Source organism: Bemisia tabaci, unplaced genomic scaffold (assembly GCF_918797505.1).
Source record: "Bemisia tabaci unplaced genomic scaffold, PGI_BMITA_v3".
Classification (NCBI taxonomy): domain Eukaryota; kingdom Metazoa; phylum Arthropoda; class Insecta; order Hemiptera; family Aleyrodidae; genus Bemisia; species Bemisia tabaci.
The window spans coordinates 3,729-27,353 of NW_027311734.1; the positions used below are offsets into that span (position 1 = coordinate 3,729).

Sequence of the window (23,625 nt, forward strand, 5' to 3'; positions counted from 1 at the left end):
AATTAAAAAATAAATAACTGTTGTAAGAAGATGTATTTATTAATTTCAATAAATAAAAAAGGCAAATTTTGAGATGTTGCTCTACACTAAAAACATTAAATGAAAAATCATACAAAAGAATAAACTTAAAAAATATAAAATCATGAGTGTGACAGACATTTTGAGATCTTGCGCTAGACCTAAAAAAGTAGTTAAGTTATTTATTTTAATTGAATAGCAACTTGAATTGACAATAAATTTTGAAAGAAGATATAACATGCTCTGAAATTTTGGAAATTGGAATTGGAATTTTGAATTTATCATCATTTAATAACAATTTAAATTTATAATCTGGAAAAATTAAATTATTCCGGAAAATAATTTCGGACTTTTAAATGTGAAGTACCAGTATTGTGATGCCTTGCATTTCAAAAAAGAGGAGGTGAACGGCCATTTTAACAGATGCTGTCATAATGGTCTTCTCAGACTTGCCGAGCCTGGAATCGAAGACCAACTTCGCGACCTCTTCTCCAAACCTATTTTCATGACCAACATTTTGAGGTACAACAGTTGTATGGCTTTTGCATCTCTGTCTGCTTCCAAAGCTCATATAATTTTGAACCAAATCTTCTGCTATTGAATACGAAAAATCATGGAGAATTTAAGTTTTATGTTGACCAGCTTCTCGAAAGAAAAATAAAATTTCTAAGGAAGTCTGCAACGTCGCAAAAGAAGAAACGTCGTCTCTCATTTTGCCCAAAAATATGTATGTATAAAATTGAAGGCATTATGACTGGCCTCTCTCAACTTATATTCGTATGTAACGATAAACAATGGGACGCGTTTGCTACGGCGCCTTGATACAACTATATAACCTCGACGGATGTCCGTATTGCGTTCAAAAAATTGAAGGCGTTTTGACCCCCTGCTCATACTACCTGTAGTTGATTCGATCGACAAACGCGTTGGTCGGCGGTGACGGGGACTTGATGCATTTTTTTAAACTTGATGGATGTCCGTATCGCACCGACTGTAGTGCGAAACCACGTATCTCCGTTGCGGTGTTTCAAAATTTCCCGTTCCTAATTCATCTCTTCCATGAGAAACAATCCAAATTTACGACTATAAATTTTGAACCAAATCTTCTGCAATCGCATACGAAAAATCATGGAGAATTTAAGTTTTATGTTAACCAGCTTCTCGAAAGAAAAATAAAATTTCAAAGGAAGTCTGCAACGTCGCAAAAGAAGAAACGTCGTCTCTCATTTTGCCCAAAAATATGTATGTATAAAATTGATGGCATCATGACTGGCCTCTCTCAACTTATATTCGTCTGTAACGATAAACAATGGGACGCGTTTGCTACGGCGCCTTGATACAACTATACAACCTCGACGGATGTCCGTATTGCGTTCAAAAAATTGAAGGCGTTTAGACCCCCTGCTCATACTACCTGTAGTTGATTCGATCGACAAACGCGTTGGTCGGCGGTGACGGGGACTTGATGCATTTTTTTAAACTTGATGGATGTCCGTATCGCACGACTGAAGTGCGAAACCACGTATCTCCGTTGCGGTGTTTCAAAATTTCCGTTCTTAAATCATCTCTTCCATGAGAAACAATCCAAATTTACGACTTTAAATTTTGAACCAAATTTTCTGCTATCGAATACGAAAAATCATGGAGAATTTAAGTTTTATGATGACCAGCTTCTCGATGGAAAAATAAAATTTCAATAATTTTTCCATCACAATACTGGCACTTCACATTTAAAAGTCCGAAATTATTTTCCGGATAATCATTTTCGATAATATTATCAGTGCTCTGCCGAAATGAATTGAGGTTATTTCCCTGTTCACCCCTACGTCGTACATTATCTATCTCACTGAGATAGCCATCATGCCGCACTTTGCGTCGCGCGGATAAATTGCGAGAAACATTGCCACGCTTCGCCGGACGCCCACGTTTTCGACTCCGATCCATTCTCAATATTAAAACGAATACGCGCACTTTACTAAAAATTCGGGATTCTTCATACACGACAAATATTAACAAAATTCAAAAGACGACGCGCACGAAAATCGGATTCTCATAAACGACGATATCCATGACGACGAACGCCTCGGGCAGCCGAGTCATCAGGTGACCGAGAACGAACAATTTACAATCCTCTAATTACATCAACTTTCAAGAATGAACGCAGAACATTCTTAACACATATGAAAATATAACGTGAAATTACAGATTTCGTGATTTCGGCAACACTGCTCCGGTTCGGAATCTCCAAAATTAGACAGAAAAAACAGCTGATCGAGACGCAATAAAAGAAGGGAAACCACGACGACCAGACGACGACGATCGATCGCGGAACACCGCTCTAACACACGAGTCACCCTTTTTTAGCGTGTTTTCAACCCTTAGAATCAAAATTTCGAAAATCGGACGACGAATTGCACCCCTTCAGCACGAACCGCACATGCGTACAAAGTTTCAAGGAAATCCGCCTTCGGGAAGTCGCTGAAACATTGGGTACAAAATTGGGGCCTCTCCTTTATAGTTTTAGAAGATTGTTGTCACGATTGAGCAACTTTAATAAAAATTATTAGGTAGCAGCCTTAGCTGCATAAGAAAAACGCAATTCAATTCTTTGATTGACTGTCAGTCAAATGCAAAGAGATTGACCAGCATAAAGCTTTTAAAATGCTTAATTACTTGCAAGTAATGGAATTAATATGAAGAAGTTAACACAATCTCAGTGGTGGTTTAATACTTATACTGTTAGATCAAGTTGTGGAGGTGATTCACCTTATGCACAAAGTTAACATGCTCTGCCTGAGCAAATGTTTTAATTCCAAGAAATATGTGTCAAAAATATTTAGGAGTAACATTGTCACTCCTAAATTGCTTCATGTTTCATTGCTCCAGAAATTATTCCTGTGATTTAACTTGCAGTTTAAGGTTGACTTTTTTTTAAAACAATTGAGTACATATCCTCACAGTAAAGCTGGACCATTAATGTATGAGGGTGGATGCGTATTTTAGAGAACTGCGAACCTATATACCAACAAAGCGAGGAAGAAGATAAAAAGGATGATAAATACAACCCCAATCTCTCTTGCAAGTTTTGCTTTGATTCATAGAAAATTTATACGTTGTATGGCTAGGCCCAGAACCCAGTCAAATTGCGAAGTGGCTTATTGACTCATGAAGTGACCACGGCCCTTTGTTCACAGCTGCGGTTCTTGAAAAATTCGGCTTCTGCCCAGTCAAATTGCGATGAAATTCATGAAGGTAAAAATTTTGGTACACCAATATTGAAATATCAATGGCAAAACTGCAAAAATACATCTCTCTCTGTGCATTGCAGATTTCCTATCATACGTTATTTTCCACACAGAAAACTGCTGAACGTCATTTTTCTAAAATTTCAGTGATTTTTCTGCTCTATAAAGAGCATACTCTGTGAAAAGCCCCATTCAAGCCATAATGTTGATTCGCTCTCCTTTTAAAGAATAAAATAGGAGCCGAGATACGTTTAGTTTCACCGTTGATATATCTCGATATATAATTAGAAAGACACGAGGGAGTGTCTAAATGCAGAATTTCCAGATTTTTAAGGTCCATTACAAAATTCAGATGTATAAACGAGGCAAAAAAGGGAAGAGCGATGCTAAGAAATCAAATATTTTATATTCATGAAAAGGGAATCTGCAGAATGATAAGACTCTGATTCAAGTATAGGGAAGTATATTTATTTAGTGAACATAGGAAGGCGTTCTTTTGAAATTAAATAAAATAATGAATGTATCAGCAGAATAAATTACTCCATCAAAGAAGGATACAAATTTTGAATATTACAGCTGTAGAGTAAAATAAAATTATACAATTTGAAGTGTCAGACTGAAAAAAACCTAAATTACTTCGTCTAGAGAGGGATACAAATTTAGAGTATTACAACTGTAGAATAAAATAAAATAATACAATTTGAATTTCAGATTGAAAAAGTGCTCAAGAACCTGAATGGTAATAACCATCTACTGAGGTAACGATCGAGGAGAAACAAAGAAAATATTAATCCTGCTAATGAGGAGTTTAGGAAAAATTGAGTAGCTGAAAAACTTGATGAGAATTTTACAATATACTTAAATTTTCAAAAACTATACACATTTAATGAAAAAAAGGACCATACAGAGCAAAATCTTGATTTTACAAACCAAAAAAAAATAAAATCTATCACCTTTCACGACAAAAAGAAATAGCTATTGAGTTCGAACTATAATTGAGATAAAAGACTGATTCTTTTAAGACCTCATTCTTGACAGATAGAGGTCTTACAGAAATGAGGCCTAATAGTCTCAAAAAAGATTGAAAAAACACAGTTAAGAGAAAGTCAGTATCAGTAACCAGGCAGTAAACTATTGACGTGATTTTTCAGAATTCTAAGCATTAATGCGTGTCCTGAAAATCTTGAACCACTTGATTAGAGAATAGAAGCACTCTCCTAAGGTCTGTTTCAAGTTTTGACGGAGAGCATCCATCTAAAATTTCCAAGTCATACTCTTGAAAATTGTGAGACCCTTTCAGACATCCAGTGCAACTAGAAGAAAGTAAATTGAGGTGAGTGATTACAAATGAATCAACGTTTTACAAAGAGAAAAATAGGCAAAAAGCACAGTATTTCTTCCTTTTAAAATTAGTGAAGTTTCGTAAAAGAAAGGCTGACTTATTCCATGAAACTAAGAGTTGAAGTCACTAAAGAGGGGACAGCTAAAACATTGAATTTTTCTTCTTTTTATTAAGTTGAGATATAAACTGCATTTCTTATCTTTGCATCATTCCTCTTAACTTTCAAACTCATTCCATTACTAGTACTTGTCATTTGTAGCACTTAAAATGCTCCTGGTTCTCTGGGTCACTTAAAACTTATTTCACAATTTCAAAACCTTTGAGAAAAGATTTTCGTCGGCTATTCATAATGGTTATTATAATAATGAACTTTTGGGACACCTAACATTGTAACAATTGATTCAAGAATGAGAAAAACATGGATGAAGATAGGAGCATAGAGAAAAAAAAAGGAGGTGTTTGCATTTCGGGCATATCAGACTTTTTTTGAGGACGTAAGTCAGTACGGTGACTTTTGTCATCAATTTTCTTGGAAATGATGTATTTTATAGACAAAGTGTTTGAAATTATATCATGAGTTGATTTAAGCAAAAAAATCGGACGCTGTGGTCCGTTTTTCATACTTCGAATTCCGGATTTTGCTGACCAGGTTGTACCAACCTACGACAATCCTCAAGATGCAAAGCACCTCCTTTTTTTTCTCTATGAGACAGAAGCAGATCCGGAAGGATGGCAACACTGGCTTTTCTCTCTTTAAACCTGTGTTGAATTAGCGATTCTTATCAGAGCACTTGGGAGAGAAACAGTGCTGCCAACTTGCTAGATCCACCAGTGGACGAAGAGAAGAAATCACACCAGAAAAATAAGGTTTGTTGTTTACAGAAAGAAATACTTACAGCACAATCTGATTCGGAGACACAGGAGGTAAACTTCGGTCGAATGGATAAAATACAACCTGCAAACTCGGTGAGTTAGGTTTCAACCCTCGCACCAATAACAGAGTTTGGTATATATATCGGACTTCAGCACTTTGATAAAAACACCTGAACGTCAGAAATAGAAGAGCAGAATGAAATTAAAAAATGGGACACAAATCAATTAATGTGACTGATGCAAAATTGGAAAATCGAATGCATTCTTAGAATACTGGGGGAAGACACTTTTGAGATGGTAAAACTTTGGTGCTATACCAAAGGCTCTTTAGTTTATGCATACTATTATCGGTTTTGTCTATTTATCATTCCAATTCAAAACGTAGAGAGAGTAAAAAAGTATACAGGACAAACCTATGCATTGAATTAAAATTTCTGAAGGACTGAGACTTTTCTTGGCTGAACTCCACTTCAAGACATCTTCAACTGTGCCTAAAATTATTCGCATTGTTTCATGTTCCTAATCCAAAAAAAAAACCAAATGAGAAACAATTTGAAATTAAACTTTGGAAAAAGTTAGAGTTTTGTTTGGATGGAATTAAGTAAAAAAATCACGCCAACACTGCAAAGCTTCAAAATCTTTTACGCTTTTTCAATGGTTTGGAGGGAAATCAAACATTTTCATTCAAAAATTTTGTGCAATTACGTAAGTATAATCTTCTTATTTTAGTTGATGAAGAGGAATGTCTGTGCCTCTGTTAAAAACTTACAAGAGTTAATTTGAGCATGGAAGCTCATCTTGTGCTGATAAAGACTGATCACGTGAATATAGACTTTCATCGAAGAAAAATTTTAAATGTCGAGAGAATCTTAACTCTAACTTTTGGAAAGAAAAACTATTATAAGTATCTAACTCTTAAACTTCATTGATCTCAGACGCATTTCAAGGCCTCTTTCAAATCTATTTTCTCAAAATTAGACCACAACTCACCGAGAATGGACTTTTGATGTCACTGATTTTAATACTAAGAGAGTCGTAGAGAAGGTCTAAAAAAACGCATAGAATCGATGCAATTTGAAAAAAGTGGATTTTTTTACTGTATGAATTTGATGAAGTTAAAAACTGGAACTTACACCTCTTCCTCCTTCTTTCCTTAGAAGGAAAGATGAGCCTACATCCATTGGTACTGGAGTTTCAAGTTCTTTCTGTTTTGTATGGCTTTTAGTTTTAGACCATGCTGCACCATCTTCATGCTCGTTTTCCATCAAACTCTTAACTCTTTTATTTGAGCTTTCCATAGCATTCTGAGACACATTAGAACACTGCTGACTGCTGAGTTGATGAAATGCGAGAGGTTTTCTCAATATTATAGGATGGCATCTGTGAACATCCAGATGTGGAGGCAAAAGAAACATTTTGAGAGGCAGGAGGAATATTTTTTGGCTTTAAAGCATCCCGAGTGCTATTCTCAGTGGATGTGTTTGCAATTTCAACTCCAGGGAGATGCATATTTTCTTGATTCATAAAATTTTGGGTGCTTTGCGAGGCAGACATTCTGGACTGGTTTTGACTTAAAGGTGACATAAAGTTGAACGGTGGAAAGCTACTAGGATTGAGGGTAAAGGCAGATCCAGATTTCAATGCACTCGGGCCAGATTGAGAAGGCATTGAGTACATCATAGGATTAAAAGGCTGGCTCATCATATTTTGGAAAGGCATGAATTGCGGTGGTTATGGCGGCATGAAGGGGACATTGAACAGCCCCTGGGGCATGAACATGGGATTCATTCCAGCATGGCTTGAAAAATTCATTTCAGGTTGGTTCAAAGAACTTGAGGAGGGCTCATTATTTCCTGTAGAACTCCTGGAAGAAACAAAAAAAGAAAGCTAAAAAAATGAGAAAAATACAGCTTCCAAAATATGAGGCATGGAGAGGCACAAAGCTTTCATTTGCAATTTTAGGCAAAGTACAGAGTATATGATAAAAATGATTATTCTTTTTACTCTCAATATAAACGGATTCCTGTACCTTAAACCAGTGGGTTTCTCCGAAATGATTCAATGCCCACTATGATTTTCGCCCACGTATTCATTAATTTTTAACCGTTGCAAAAACTCAAAATGAGATACTTACTTATTTTACTTTTAGTTTGCCAAATTGACCCGAAGCTAGCTGTACAGAGCTGTAAGAGGAAGAGGAAGTAGAGGAGGAAGAGGAAGAAATGAGGAAGAAAAGAGGAAAGAAAGAGGAAAGAAAGAGGAAAGAAAGAGGGAGGAAAGAGACAGAAGGAGAGATGGAAGGAGATGAAGGAGAAGAATAGGAGGAAAAAAATAACAAAAGAAAATAGAGAAGAAGAGGAAGAAGTAGAGGAGGATATGTTTCCTTTCTCGGTAAATTTTTTTAAAATGAGGCGGCAGGCGGCTCGCGTGGCAAGCGGGGAGCGATTTGCCCGACGACCGTGACGGTTTGAATAGCGAGCTAATCAAGGCTAGTTGCTGTATAAATTCATTGAAATATGGTAAAAAATACAATACTCAAAAATATTGAGCGCGTGGTGCGCATACCATTCACACGTGTCAATACATGTATGACAGAACACGGATAACAGTTAGATTTCATGCGGCGCGCGCGTTGTGTCACGCCCGTCAATTTGAAATCTCCCGCCAATTTTTAAAACGTCCCGCACAGACTTTTGACGGCATCTCACCATTCAGCATTTCTCATTGGCGCGCTTTCTCGTGTTTTTATTTACTAAAAAATCGCCTTCGCTTTTGCTTTGTCCTCGTGGTGTGCGAAGTGCGAATTATCTGTGAAATACTCGTTTTAATTGATTTTTTAGTCATATATTCCTCTGAAACTGAATGACTAGATATTTCAGGATAAGAAGAACCTCAGTGAATTTGTGATTTTCCGTTTCCGATTCCCGTAGTCACTATGGGTATTCAGGGTTTATCGAAACTGATTCAGGATGTCGCTCCGGGTGCAGTTAAAGAAAGTGAAATTAAAACGCATTTTGGTAAGTTTCTCATGCAGCATCTGGTGAAACTTTAGCACATGGTATCTCCTCTTTTATTAAATTTAAAAATCTCTAAAACTGCCTAAGTTAAGAACTTTCTTATCAGGGGAATGACGAGGAACCTCTCATTGCGTTTATGGATTTGAAACCTGTCTATTCTTAACGTGTATCCAGAAGACGCATCTTAGACGCATTTTAATGGTATCTCAGATGCATTCATTGTAACGGATGCAATTGCAGTAAAGTGTAGCTGCTTGATTGTAAAGAGTAGAGATGCCCTCCATCAAAATATCTCTGATCACTGCCAAATCTTGAATAGGGTTTTTTTTATCTGAACTGCAGAGGATCATGGATGATCCACGTTACTTTCTATCCAGGGTTACTGTTGTGGTCCAGCCCCTTTCTTGTGTTTCAGTGGAATGCGTGGATCGTTCCTCTGAAATGGGTTACGTGCAATTCTAACCTCTTGCAGAACTGCTTGGAACGTGTAGATACATAATCCAATCTGTTGCGTTCCATAGATATAAAAGGGCCCCAGTAACTAAGTACCACCATTTACTAATTTTTTACTTTCTCCAATTTCAGGACGGAAGGTGGCAATTGATGCCTCAATGAGCCTTTACCAATTTTTAATTGCAGTGCGCAGTGAAGGAGCACAATTGACGTCTGTTGATGGTGAAACAACCAGGTAAAAACCTTTTTTTCATGAGGATGTTGATGATTTTTGCCAATGTGCGTTCAAAATGCAGTCTGAATCTGATTTCTCTTTATAGGGAGAAAAAGCTCATCCTATCACAAATTTTCTGCCAAGAGAGCTATGCCGTTTGATGCAATACTAGTCCTGACCAATCAGGAAGGCAACTTCTGATGCGTTTTGGGTCTAACAGGGCCCATCATCAGTGCAGCATAGCCCTCTGATTCTACACTTCCAAGCTTGAAGAGGTCATGAGAACTATATGAGAAGAAGTACGAACAATGGTCGAAGAGAAGGATTGCCTTTTCTCGAAAAGTGTGAAGTGGCAGGAATTCATCTTGAAGATCTCTTCTTTAAGAACCACAATATGTTTCATCTCTTACTTCCTTATCTTGAAAATATTTTCCAAAACCTCTTTTGTTCAGATGAGAACAATTTAAAATACTTACTTTTTCGTCAATGTAGAGAACTTTAATTATTAAAACTGGGCTCTGTTTCAGTCATTTGATGGGAACATTCTACCGCACAATCAGGTTGGTGGAAGCAGGTATCAAACCTGTTTACGTTTTTGATGGTAAACCACCAACACTGAAGTCAGGAGAGTTAGACAAGAGGAAGGAAAGAAGAGAAGAAGCAGAAAAAGCTCTGAAAGTAGCGGAAGATGCAGGTGGGTAACAAAATTTTCATCATCATGAAAGAAGGCAATGGAGATACATTACACCTCCACTCGTCCTCTTTAACCACTCTAAAAACAGTTGATTTCAGTCCCTGTTTGTCAATAGTCATGCACTGATGAACTGACCTATGAAAAGCTTTGAAATTCAGATCTTAAATTTTCCATTGTTTAATTTCATTAAGAAATTAAATCTTTAATGACAGTATTTCAAAAGTGCATTTAAATGTGCTTCTTAAAGAGTTGTTAGTTTTTCTCTGGATTTTATTCTGCTAAATACAGAGTTGTATACTTCTCTATACTTATAATACCAGTTTAAAAGTTGTCAACCCTTCCCAGGTACAACACTTGATTGGACTTTTACGTCTGAATTTCATAGTTTGCCATCACTTGAATCCATCTCTGTCCAGTACTTCAACTCATTTCCGTATGGTAGCCAAATGCTAAAATATGAATGGAAATCATGGTACCTTTTTTTTTCTTTTTAGAAAAGCAAAGAACTGCAGAATAACAGAGTGAATGTATCATCTCCTCATATGCAGTTTTACTGCGTCAACTTTTTTCATAATTCTTAACATTTTAAGAGCCTCATACTCATAATACAAGTAATCTTTGGAAGCATTTGCATTTGTGAAGACTTTTGAGGTGAGGTGAGATGAAATGTAAAGTGAAGATCGTCAACCTAAGTCCATAGAATCTTAATTAAATCTTATTCACAACTGTAATATTTGAGAACATCCAAGTCAACAAGCTTCCAACTCATTCCTTGAGCATTTTCTACCCAAACATCAGTAAAATCATACATCGTCTAAACATTTTACTCCCTTGACGTCATTTGAAAAAATAACAAAAATATAAAAAACTTTATAGAAAAGGATTTTATTGTTTGCAACTTGTACATTTCCAAGAATTTGATCTGAACTGAAAATGATTTTGATAGGTGATTTGGAGCAGATTGACAAGTTCAACCGAAGACTTGTGAAGGTAACATCAACCCACAACCAAGAATGCAAGGAGCTACTAAAATTGATGGGGATTCCTTTTATCACTGTATGTATTATCGTTTTTAAGCTTAAGGTTTCAAATAGATCTTTATATTCTGTTTTCTTTTTATAAAAACAGTCATTAGGAGCTCTTTAGATGGCATGGTCGTCGATAGGTGACAAGGCAGAAATAATTTTTAAGCAAATATCCTAAAAATTCATTTTGATCCGGTCATCAAACCTTAAAACCAAACAATTGATTTAAGGATTCAAAAGAAAAGATTGCCGGAGGAGGAGAGTCGACCACAGTAATTTATAAAATCAATCTAACAGAGAGCATAAAGAATACCCTTCTTTGTAAATTTTTTGTGAATATTTAAGGGCAGCCAATAAAACACAAACCAAACCATTTTTTTTTTGTTTTTGTCAAGAACAGGCTTGTCTTCTTTACAAAAATCTCATTCTCATTTGTTTTTGTTTTTTTTCAGGCCCCCTGTGAAGCAGAGGCCCAGTGTGCTGCCTTGGTGAAGGATGGCAAAGTATATGCTACAGCAACAGAGGATATGGATGCGCTAACTTTTGGCTCAACAGTTCTTCTCAGGCATTTAACATTCAGTGAAGCACGGAAAATGCCTGTCCAAGAATTTCACTTCCAAAAAGTTCTTGATGGACTCGAATTGAATCGAGAAGAGGTTTGACTCCCCACTAAATTTTTAACTACTCAATTTCACTGTATTTTTTAAAGCTAACTGAATGATGGAAAATTAATGTCTAATTCCAGAATTTTCCCATCTCTGGCATGCTGGCTTTGTTTCTAATTTTCCTGAGTGTCTTTTTGAAAAGAAATTGATCATATTGGAGCAAATGCCGCACCTCTTTTAATGGTATATTAAATGCAAGTGAGCCTTAGAAAAAAAAAGAGGCTGCTTATGAAACAGGGAATCTTGGAAATGACTAATGTAAGTACAACAGTGGTGAAATCGTGCGCATAAAACTTAATTTTTTTAACAGAACACAGTTAGACATTTTTGCACAAAGATCTAGAAAGCACACAAATCTCCCGACCAGCCACATCAATTGCAGAAAAATTTGGATTTTTAATTCGGCTTCTGTTCGGCAACATCTCAAAACAAATTAAAAAAGTATGGAAATTCTCTAATCAATTTATCCTCTGAAGAACAGGTTTGATTACCAAAGTGCGCAGCCTTACCTGTAGTTTTATCATGGAGACATACTTTGAACTTTTCGATGATTTTGTAGGCTTTGTAACCTTCTAATCCGACCATGATTTTCTTGACAAAAAGAATTAACCAGCATTATGTGTGCATGTTCCAGTTCATTGACCTATGCATTCTTCTTGGTTGTGATTACTGTGATAGTATTCGTGGAATTGGTCCCAAAAGAGCCATTGATCTCATCAAACAGCATCGCAACATTGAAACAATCCTCAAAAACATTGACACCGAAAAATACGCTGTTCCTGAAAACTGGTTATACAAGGAGGCCCGCCAACTTTTCGTGAATCCTGAAGTTGCAGACCCAACTACAATTGAGGTTTGACTTTTTCTGCTCTATAAATCTGGAATTTGTTGCACAGGAACGAACTTGACAAGGAAATTTTTTACTCACTTGCACTTTTTTGTTTGCTATGGTCAGAACAGGGATAACCATCAGCAACTTTGATGATTGTCACCTAGAATTACAGATGAAACGCACTTGAACATAACCAATTAAAAAGTGCTCGCAAGTAAAATAACTTCTTATTATTTTTTGTCATTTTCAGTCATTCAGCCCAAAGTAAATATTTCTGGAGGGTCTTTCTTAACTGTTGGTAAAATCAGAAGACACATGGTATCAAAGAGAAGTGTAAAAATGACAAAGAAAAAACTGAATGCCCAAATGCTCAATCTTGGCTTTGATGTCTAGGGTATGACGCTACTTTACTGTACCAAGTCATCGAGGATCTATAATTCTATAAACTCTGCTTTTAACTTTAAACTTTCCAAACTTCTTTATTTTATCAAAGGAGGACTAACCAACGCTATTGCTTGAAATTTTCTTAGAATAATGTTTACACAGATAGAAAAATTCAGGGAAGTTTCCAGAAATAATGTTGATTAGTTTTTCATTCAGGAAATAAATTCTATCAGGAATGGACCACTAGACAAGGTACGAATTTCAGCATTCTGATACATGTTTCGTAACTAAAATTTCACGTAAAACACGATGTGCACGATCAAAATTGCCGAAATTAAGTCCTTACGAAAATATTTAATGATTCCTGATGCGTGAATTCAAACCACCCGCTCATGATAGCTCAATGCTCTACGTGATTCACATCGCGCGCTAAACGTTATCATGACAGTCTCTGCGATATAAAAATCTGGCAACCTCACTCTTGAAGCTTTGCTTAGCTATAGCAAATTGTAATAGTGTGAACAACACATGGTGGGAAATGAACATTGCTCGATTGAGAAGCTTGCTGAAACCGTTGTAGTGCGCGATTTGACTCACGTAGAGCTTTGAGTTTCTTGTGAGCGGGCAGTTCAAATTCCTCGTAACCAATGTGAAATAAAAACGTTAATATCTTCGTTAGGAGTTGGTTTCAGTAATTTTAGTTGTACGAATCGTGTTCGACGTGAAATTCTGGTTAAGAAACATGTATCAGATTGCTTAAATTCTTACCTTGTCTAGTGGTCCATTCTGCAATATTGCAAACGGAAATACTAGTTCCTGCAGTTTCTCTGTTGATATGAGCTTGAGTGCAGTATCAATAAAACTGTCACTTTTACCTGCGAATTTACTCTAAGTGGAGGAAACCTAATTTCAACAGAGATGACTCAATGATTGTTGTAGTAATTTCACTTATTTTACATGTCCCCTGGATATTTAAGTTAATTTATCGATGTGGTTTTTTAGTATCAAATCATTTTTAATCAAGTTCTTTCTTTATTCCTAGATTATTGTGAATAATTGTGTTTTCTTTTTATCATATTTACAGTTGAAATGGACAGATCCTGATGAAGAAGGCCTAGTTAAATACTTATGCGGAGATAAAGCGTTCAGTGAAGATCGTGTCCGAAGTGGGGCAAAAAAATTATTAAAAGCTAGGTCAACTACAACGCAAGGAAGGCTGGACTCATTTTTCAAAGTTATCCCAAGTGAAAACAACACACAGAAAAGAAAGGTTAGTGCTTCTTGTCTCATCTTTCACTTTACACCTAATGAGCCATCATTTTTGTGCCGGTTTGTCACTGATCATTTTTCGATCTTCGGAAAAATTAATATTTTCATTCAATAAGTTCCACTAGGTACCACTAAAAAATGTCATGCAATTCTTTTTTTTTTATGCAATTTTCAATAGATTATAGTCACTGGGGTTTACTAAAATTTTTACTGTTGACACCTATTCAGTTTGAATGGGTTTTTGTAACCATAGATCGTATTCGATACATCAAACGGGTGAGATTGTATCGATATCGATTGGTTCAAAACATAAACATAGCCTCAAAAGTAAATTCAGAAATCTGAGGGAACGGGTCTTTTGTAACAGATTTTTTATTCTTTTGCGTACCAAATGCCAACGTAATGTGAAATTGTTAGAAATTTTCTCGTTTTCAGCTTTTCCAACTTTAAACCCTTTCCGGTCCAATGTCGGATATATTCGCCGTGAAAAATAACGCGTTTAGGTCCGATGTCGGATATAGTCGCCCAAAAGTTTGAACTTCTGTGCAGGCCCGATATCGGGTATATTCGACTGCTCCAGCAAGTGGCGGCCTCTGGTGGAGCCTTTGGAAACCACTGTCTTTGTTGACAACATCGCTGCTACCTTAACCTCACTTAACGACGGCCGTGGAAAACTGCCGCGGACCGGAAAGGGTTAATCCTTTTAGTTTGGTTTGAGGTTATGTTCCATTGTTTTGAACCAAACGATACATCGAACCGTTATCGAATACGGTCTATAGTAGAGGGTTCTTTTCATGGCTCAAGGCTTTGAATTGGTTAATTGGTCATTCTACATATTCTCCATCCTACCAAGAGCTATAAATTTCAACTACTTCATTGACGTGTGAGAATTTCTTCTCTCGCAAGATATAATTCTCTGTTGTGCGTCATTGGTGGAATTCATATGATCGGTTTGAATTATTTCTAAAAAGGCATACTTCATCGCATGTTTTTAGCTAGTGCAGTTATTTGGATAGCTACTGATAATGAGTTGTTGAAGGCATAATTTCAAGTTGAAATAGCATGTTATTCGGTGCGGTTTGTGCAAATAATGATGTTTGAAGTGACCTAGTTGTTACAATGATTTGAAAATTTATTCAGAAAAAAGTTTAAATTCTAATACTTTTGGACTTAAACCTGAACAAAATAATAATTTCAACTCACAATCGAGTATTGGAGAGATTGAAGGTTTTATTACATGCATGCTAATTGAAAATTGGTGGTCTGGTTGTTCAATGAGACTCTACTCCCAGGAGATTGCAGTCAAATTGGTATTTCTGCAGCCAAATACAGCTTAGTGTTTTAAAATTTACTGTTGACTCTAAAGTGTGCATCATTTGTGGTTTGAAAGGAACCTGGAAACAGCATAGTTCTCTATTGAATGTAATGGAATTAAGTCAGTCAAAATATTAAATCTTCCGGAATTTCGGCTTTGACGATTTTTTTTCTTTCTTTTTTTATGGTAGTGCCTCACCGTAGTTGCAAGTTTATCATGGTTGATCTGATTGCTTATTTTTTAGATACATAGACATTTTTATTGAACATGAAAATGTCCATCTTAATCTTTGTTTTGCACTTTTCCTGAATCTTTGCATATTGACTATCTATTAGGTGTGGTTAGCTATTCAACAAGGATTGTTTTGAATAGAACAGGCTTTATGTTTGAATTATGCTCAATAACTCAAAAGTGTTTCTTATTTGCTAGTTTTGAGACCTCTCTATTTCTGATGCATCCGGTGTGTTCTTTTGATTAAATCTAAAAGTTTAACTTGTCTTCCTACTTCTCCACTCTCATATTTTTGAAAATTGGTAAGTCAATACCTATTTCTAAGTTGGTGTTTTGTCTCTCAAGCTCTTTATCCATCTGTTTTTGAGGTTGGAATTGACTATTACTCGTAATTGAATAATTTTGGTTCCGTGTGTGGGCGTTGATTGTATGTTCGTGGATCTCACTTGCTGCTTTTGATGTTTCAGAGCGAAGATAATAAAAAAGGCCCTGCCAAAAAAGTCGCGAAAAAGGGAGGCACACCATACCGAGGCAAACCAAAGTAATCGCGCCAACTTTAACTATGTTTTATTCTATTTTATGCATCTGCAACAATTAGTTTGGATTCCTATCCGTTTTGTGTCTTTTCTCTCATCCTTTGTAACTAGAAGTTCGTTTCTCAGCGGATTAGAAATAAAGTATTTTCTCTTTTGATTGTTAAATAACTGGTTAGCCCGGTGATCGAATTTGAAGCTGCTTATTGGTCATGTGTGTGTCTCATACTAATCATAGTAATTTAAAGTTGTCTCATCAAATTTTTGATGTAGTGTCTCTTTGCCAGAAAATCGAGTCCTTACAGACGAAAGTCTGCTCTGATCCAAAAATGTTCCTTCCTTAAACTTAATTTTTAGAACAATATTGCACTCATTTCCTTCTATTTAAAATTTTTTTATCACATTTTTTAAATAACTACTAGAGTCTAAGGTGATTAGTTACATTTTTTATCGGTAAAAGGTACTTTCCTACAAAATCAGGGCTCGTGTATTATGGTGAAAGTACCTCAGGAAGATAGAGAAAAATCTGCCTAACATCTCCAGGGAAATTTTGTAATTTTTGTCATATATATACCTCTGCAATGCTCTGCAGCAGGGAAGAAACATGCATTTACTAATATGGTTGTCAGTTTCATTCCTGTTATATTATTTCATGATTATGACATATTTATTTTCAATACATAAATTATTCACAATCACTTAATTCTTACTTCATCGTTCCTGACTTAACTTTTGTTCTTACCTCTTTTCAACCCTGTTTACTTAACTGGAATTTCACTAATGGAAGGAATTCCTCATATTTTGCATTGAGGTATGAGCTATCTCTATAATGCTGAAACTTAAAATATACACTCCTAAATTGAATGAAAGTCAAAGAAAAAAAGGAGAAGTAACAAATTTTAATTTTTTTCTTTAAATGTGAGCTCATTGAGATTTTTTGTGTTTCTGAGAGAAATAAAGGCAAATAATTTAATAAAATTTACACGAGGAGGGAGGAAACACAGATTTTTCAAGCCGTTCAAACTTTTCTAAAAAAACACTGTTTTATTTTAATGCTTACGAGTGGATTTTTTTATAGAGATGTTCAATTTCATGAAATGATTTATTTTTATTTTAAAAAGAAAAACAGGTTAGAAAGTTTCAAGAGTGGTTGATTAGTTTAGATAACTGACTCTGAAAAAATAGAACTCTGCTCAGTCTTCTCTGCCAGTCAAAGGGAACTTTTGAATTTTCGATCGTACCTGTATTTCTTAGATGCTAAGATATCTTTTTCTTCTCCACTTCTGAGCACGGCCAAAATTGTGTACTGTTCGAAAATATAGTCATCTTAAAATAATATTACATCATCAATAGCTGGCACAACACAGTTTAAGTTGATACAAATATTGCAGGTTGCATAAGCCGGCATATGAAGGCATTTCAAAATCCCTATCATATTGGCTGTCATTCTGTCCTTTAAGTTCATACGTCATACAGATTGCAATATCATATTGAATCTTCAGCCCTGATTAATACTTGGGTACGGACAATGTTGGATATAATTGATATAAGATCCTTTTTAAGTGGAAATTCGAAAAATATGTGGCATCTTGGAAATCCTGTTTTCCCCTCCCCCCTAACCTAAGAAAAGTTTTCCTGTTGGATCAACTGAATTCCTCTTAACTATGCTATGACAGGAATTTCTCTTCCAAACAAAAGGAAATCTCCTTTTTTCAAAGAGTATTTGGTATTCCTTCCAAGTGATGTCCTGTTGCTTTGAAGAGATTTCTGGTCGAGTCATTGAAAATTCCTGCATTATTCCTGATTTTGATGAGTTTCCATAAATGTTGGAGCATTTTGGATGCAGTTTTTTTGCCCCTAATTGAGTTGCCATTGCCAATCTTATTTCTTACAATCTTTTTGCAAACGTTTCATCACTTACTTTTAATTTTGTAGGTTTTTCACCGATTTTGAGTAGTAGTATACTTGCTATTTTTACCCCAAATCCAATAACGTCATTAAGGAGAGATAGCGTCTAATAGAATTTTACACATTTTCATCTTACATTTTCACAATTTTCGAAGAGGGAAGGGCACCCTGATCACCTTTGAGGTAAGGAATATTCTATATCGCCCAGACCTCTCTGACCTTCCCCTGAATCTGTCAAAATTTTTAAAAGTAGGCTAAAGTTTCATCGTATGTAACAAAAAGTTCAGGGTAGGATTCGTTATCGGGAACTGCTAAATTTTGCATGAGAACAGCCTCAAGATGCATATCAGAAGGTTCAATTTTCCAAAAATTTTCTTGGAAAACTCCCCAAGATCCCTGTTTGTACTGGAATAACCCCCTTGGAAAAACCTGGGGTAACAACCCCCCGCATAATTGCTTCAGCTACATTTATGGACTCGTTATTGGACACTGCTTAATGCTGCATGAGAGCAGCCTCAAGATGCATTTCAGAGAGTTCAATCTTCCACAAATTTTCTAGGGAAACCCCCCAAGATCCCTCTTTGTACCGGGAAAACCCCCCTGGAAAAACCTTGGGTAACAACTCCCCGGATAATTGCTTCAGCTACATCTATAGACTCGTTATTGGACAGTACTTAATGTTGCATGAGAACAGCCTCCAGATGCATATCAACGGGTTCAATTTTCCACAAATTTTCTAGGAAAACCCTCCAAGACCCCTCTTTGTACCGGGAAAAACCTGGGGTAAAAACCCCCCGGATAATAGCTTCAGCTACATTTACGAATCCCGAGTCTGTCGTAAGAAGCAACCATGACGAAACTCCCGACGACCTCTAGCGGATTCAACCGGTGACAAGACCGTCGAGTCCCACCATGGTCCAACCTAGGAGAACCGAGTTTTGACTGTCAGTCGAACACCGCGAGGGTCCGAGATCCACTTGTCTCGTGGCTCAAAGAAACGGAGTAAAAAACCGCCGCGGCACCCGGAGCCGCCGCTCCGCGCCGAGTGACTTTCACTTGTAGTCGCCGAGTCGGCCGGCAGAGCGCGCGCGGATCGCCGCCCGCCGTAACTTTCCCCTGTGCAAATGAAATCTAAGTCAGTAACTTTTGTAATGGCCATGTTGCCAGGTGCCAAACAGCTGTTCTGTGTTGTGATTTGGACCGTGTTCTCGCTTTTCATCCTCGGCAGCTATGCTGGTAAGCCTTTTTCCGGCTTTTCCGCATGTTTTCTCGCCAGACATCCTAGTTTTGCCACATCTTAGGTGGCTCGGGAAGGAAGTCGATGTTTCTAAATCTGATCTTCGAGCTCCTAGAACTGATGCAATTGCTCGCGATTCCAATCTTACTCGTACTACCAACCTATTTAGCATTGAGTGTCGACCCTTTCATCTATGTGCACCTCATAGGATTTTTGTTACCTTTTTTATAAGCGGACTTTCGGTGTCGAGTTTATAGAACGCCTCATAGAAGTGGATCTTTCCCTCTGTTTTATTTAGAAAAAAATTCTTAAGATTTAAATTTTTTGGACCCTCATCAACTAGGCAATATTCAGAGGGAAAGGGAACCTAGTAGGTATTTTGGAAAAAATGGGTCTGCGTCTTACTCGGTTGACAGAATCCTCGGTAAGGTAGGTAGGCGTATAAATTTGAGCCTGGTTCCTTGCAAGAATTGAGTTTCACTATGAAGCAGTTATAAAGGAGTCTACCAATATTTTAGACTCTGTACTTTAATGTAGGTCCTCATCCAGCAAAGAGAGGAACCAACTAAAGCAACTACAACACTAACAATACAATCATGTTCTGGCGAGGCTGAATTTTTCTCTTTCTTAATTAAATGCGATAAAAATGTTTTTTGAATAATTAAAATTAAAATTCTGGTACTTAAAGTAGTTGTCATGACAATTGCTATGAAATTTTGATGCTACCATCATTAGATTACTAAAGTCTGCATCTGTAGATTAATTTGATAGCTTCTCGTCAAATATTATGATCTTATTTGCGGTCAGCAACAAAACTTAGAACGAGATAATTCCTCTGTAACGAAAGAATCTATAATACGTATATTTTCCTTCAATATTGAGTCGAAGTCGAAGTTAATGGCAAAAAATTCCACCTGTAATAAACGACAGTCATAAACAGTCGCTTTGTTTTTATCAGATTCTCACGCTTTATTGGCAATTTTATATTATTTTTTTATTAACACTCAAATGTCAACTATTCGACATGGGTCTTATTTCTTAGAAACCCTTCTCACATCTTTTTGTAAAATATAACTTGAAAACTCCGTGCGATGATTGCCAAATACCAGTCGATGGTGAAATTAGATTCGCAAAATCACGAATCGTCCCATTTTATTTTTATGGGCGAAAACAAACAAACCATTTTCATGTTTATTTTTATTTTTTATTTTTTTCATGAGCGTGCTCTTTTTCGCCCTTTTTTGAGACTTTCCTCATTATTAAATTAAATATGAAATAAAACATTGAGGAAGTCTCAAATACCTCAACCGAGAAACATTTCAAGTTCCGTCTTCAACGCACCGTCTTTAACACGTAAACCGTAATCCATTCAGGAATGGCATATATAAACAAGCCTTCCTTAACTTGGTCGCGACATTAATGAAGCAAGGAACTCAATCTGAGTTTATTTCCGACTTCGAGATGATGAGAGGAGTGTACCCTCTTTTATCGTCCAGCTTTAGATACATTTTTGGTGAAGGTCGAAGTAAAATATCGAAAGAAACTTAACGTAAAAATTGGGCTTTTTTGTTGGTCCAGCGTTAAAGTCACCGCGTCATTTCCATGATAAAGAGTGCGGGTGATAATGTCGCCGATAAATCCCCTATCCGCCCGCCATGAGACAATCGTACTCGTCATATCTATTGTAGTTTTGTCGCTTTGCTTTAGGAGGGGAGGGGGCATAGAAGGTGAAGGAGGAGGGGGGGGGGGCACTGTTCAATCGCACCCAATCGTTTATGAAATTCTCATGGGTTGAAATAAAGGTTTAGGAAAGTCAAAGCTGCAATTAGAAGTTTCGTTCTTTTCCGAATATATTTTCATCATGTGTGCCTGGTGTCCACCCTCCTTCCTGATGTCTTCCTTGCCTCCAGGACAAACCACGAGGACTCCTTGAAATCCCTTGAACAATTTTAAGTAATTTGCTTAAGAGCTGTTGAAATGCGCCGCTATAAAGTTCAGAACCCATATGGAAAAAACCCTATAGCTAGTATGAAAAACCGAAGTCTACTCTGTATATGAACTTGGACACGTTTATTTCAACTTAGTTGACCGTAATAATTACGGTCAACTAAGTTGAAATAAACGCATCACAACAATTATTGTGAAGCTGTTTGTCTCCAGATCTTTATCTAAGATACCGAGGGAAAGCTCTGAAGATAATAAGAGAAAATTCAGGATGGTCTGAAATTATTAACGCCGCAAAATGAAAAGACGTTTATCTTGGACTAAAATAGGAGTTTTTCCTCCCTAAATTTTCTAGAAATCCCCCCCTCCTTCTAGTACAAATTAAAACCAATTCTGTGAGAAAAGTGTTAATATACCTATATCTTATTCTGCTCCCAAGGTGGCTTTACTTGAAACCATTTGAAGTAGATCATATTGACGGTGTAAGTCGGCAATCACATAACTCGGTTTGCGACGTCGGAGACTTCCTGTCATACTTCATTATTTAAACGGAAAACTAATCAACGGAAATTCTTTACAACTGCCGTGATTTTTCTCCTCTGGACGAAGAAAATTCTGCGAAAACTTCAAGGAATGATGCCAATTAGTTCTCCTTTAAAAAGATAACATAGTGGCGGGGATTTACAGACACCGCAAACGAGATGTGTGATTGCGGACTTACGCCGTCGATATGGCTCTTTCATCGAACCTGCATTTATTGGCTTGAATTCAGGATTTCACCTCTTTTAAGGAGGGCTCAGAGTGATTTTTCATACGAAGTACATCGACCCGGTCTGTGCAAGGTTTACTTCTTCAAGAATATTCGAAGGCTCTCTTTTTTTTAAAAAATTTAGGGGCTGTTCCGAGAATGTTGAAATTTTTCAATACTCGTGCGAGGGAAGTCAGAAACAAATAAGGCAATTTTGATGTTTGAATTCGTCTGCCTCTCTATTTTGCCAGCCTAGGAAAATGCCCAATGAGTGGTCGGACGCGGGTTTTGCAAAGTTTTCATTGATAAGAAATCCATTTTTTAGAAAAATCACAATATTTCTCCTTCAAATTCTCAGCCATAGAATAATTCGTGAATTGAAATCCCTGAAAAAAAATCCAAGAAAATTACATCGCATTAATTCTTATGGTGGGGTCTATACAACGGAGGATTCCTATTGTGTCTTGACCGCCAAAACTATTCGTAATGTTGCAGACGCGCTCTCGACGGATAAGACAGGGTTTTCACAATCAGGGAAATCGGGAAATGTTAGGAAATTTTAAAAAGCCAAGGCAAACCTTGAAATGTCATGGGAAAAATAGTTACGTCACCTTTATTTGCCCTGAAGAATTGATTTGATGTTTCGAACAATATATTTTCCGTAACAAATATTGCAAATGATGTCTTTTTAACCATCTGGCATATCGACGGCGAAATTACCAAACTCGGCTTATCTCGTTTGCGGTGTTTGAAAATCTCCGCTTCCATTTTATTTTTTGAAGGGAGAACAAATCATTACCCGTCCTTTGACGTTTCCTTAAAGTTTTCATCGCACAGAGAAGAAAAATCACGGTGATTTTTAAGAATTGACGTTGAGCAGTTTTTCATTTAAAATTTCAAATATGAAAGGAAGGTTGCAACGTCGCAAACCGGGATACGTGGTCTGGTAGTTTCACCGTTGATGTCTTCAGTTGCAAGGGAATTTTACCAAAATTTATCAGGAAAATGTCAGGGAATTTCATTTTCTAAATTCTGTGGCAACCCTGATGAGAGCGTAAGCCGGCGTCTGATTTTACCGTTCTGTTGGTCAAGTCTGCTTGGACGCAGGTGCAATGCGCGGTGTATAGGTGCGTATGACGTAGCCAAGGATGAGTCCGATGCAGAGATGCAGTGATGCAGCGACGATGCCGCCGCGACGCGCGCGCCCCGGAGGTGGGAGGCATCCTCCGTCCCGATTTTGAAACGGATCTCGCGGGCCTTGAAGTCGTGAAGACTCCTTTGGAAGTTAGTGCGGGCTCCCGGCTCCCCGCTTATCACTTTGCTGCACCGCGTCCACACCTGAGTGCATCGAAGCGATGGCGCGACCTGATGTCATCCGTCTAGCCGCCCAATCTCAGATTCCTCAATCTATCGGTGATAGAGCTCCTCAGCAACGACCACGATGTTAAAAGACCCAAAATATGAACACGGTGTCATGTAGTGTCATACATATAGTGTCATGCACTGAAAAAAAAAAAAAAAAAAAAAAAAAAAAAAAAAAAAAAAAAAAAAAACACATTGGATCGAGAGTCCAGACTCTTAAGAACATCGACGATAAAAAATACTCTTTATTCAATCGGATTTTTGCTTAAATCAAGAACCAAGCCTCTTAATTTGAGCGGATTTCCTTTTGATCCAA

At 37.0% G+C, this 23,625-nt stretch overlaps 1 protein-coding gene and 1 long non-coding RNA gene across 2 annotated transcripts; one reads left to right on the top strand and one right to left on the bottom strand.

The window, feature by feature from the left end:
• Window positions 1–2,746: 2,746 nt before the first annotated feature.
• LOC109040716 (uncharacterized) lies at window positions 2,747–7,342 on the bottom strand. Its single transcript, XR_011900725.1, has 3 exons — window positions 6,612–7,342; window positions 5,502–5,997; window positions 2,747–4,576 (listed from the first exon to the last, which is right to left on the bottom strand). It is a non-coding gene; the product is annotated as an uncharacterized lncRNA (long non-coding RNA).
• An 877-nt stretch (window positions 7,343–8,219) lies between these two features.
• LOC109040856 (Flap structure-specific endonuclease 1) lies at window positions 8,220–16,808 on the top strand. Its single transcript, XM_019056944.2, has 8 exons — window positions 8,220–8,495; window positions 9,081–9,183; window positions 9,690–9,856; window positions 10,803–10,912; window positions 11,334–11,537; window positions 12,181–12,399; window positions 13,847–14,032; window positions 16,045–16,808. The coding sequence occupies exons 1-8, from the start codon at window positions 8,414–8,416 to the stop codon at window positions 16,120–16,122; spliced, it is 1,149 nt and encodes a 382-aa protein (XP_018912489.1). The 5' UTR covers window positions 8,220–8,413; the 3' UTR covers window positions 16,123–16,808.
• Window positions 16,809–23,625: the final 6,817 nt, after the last annotated feature.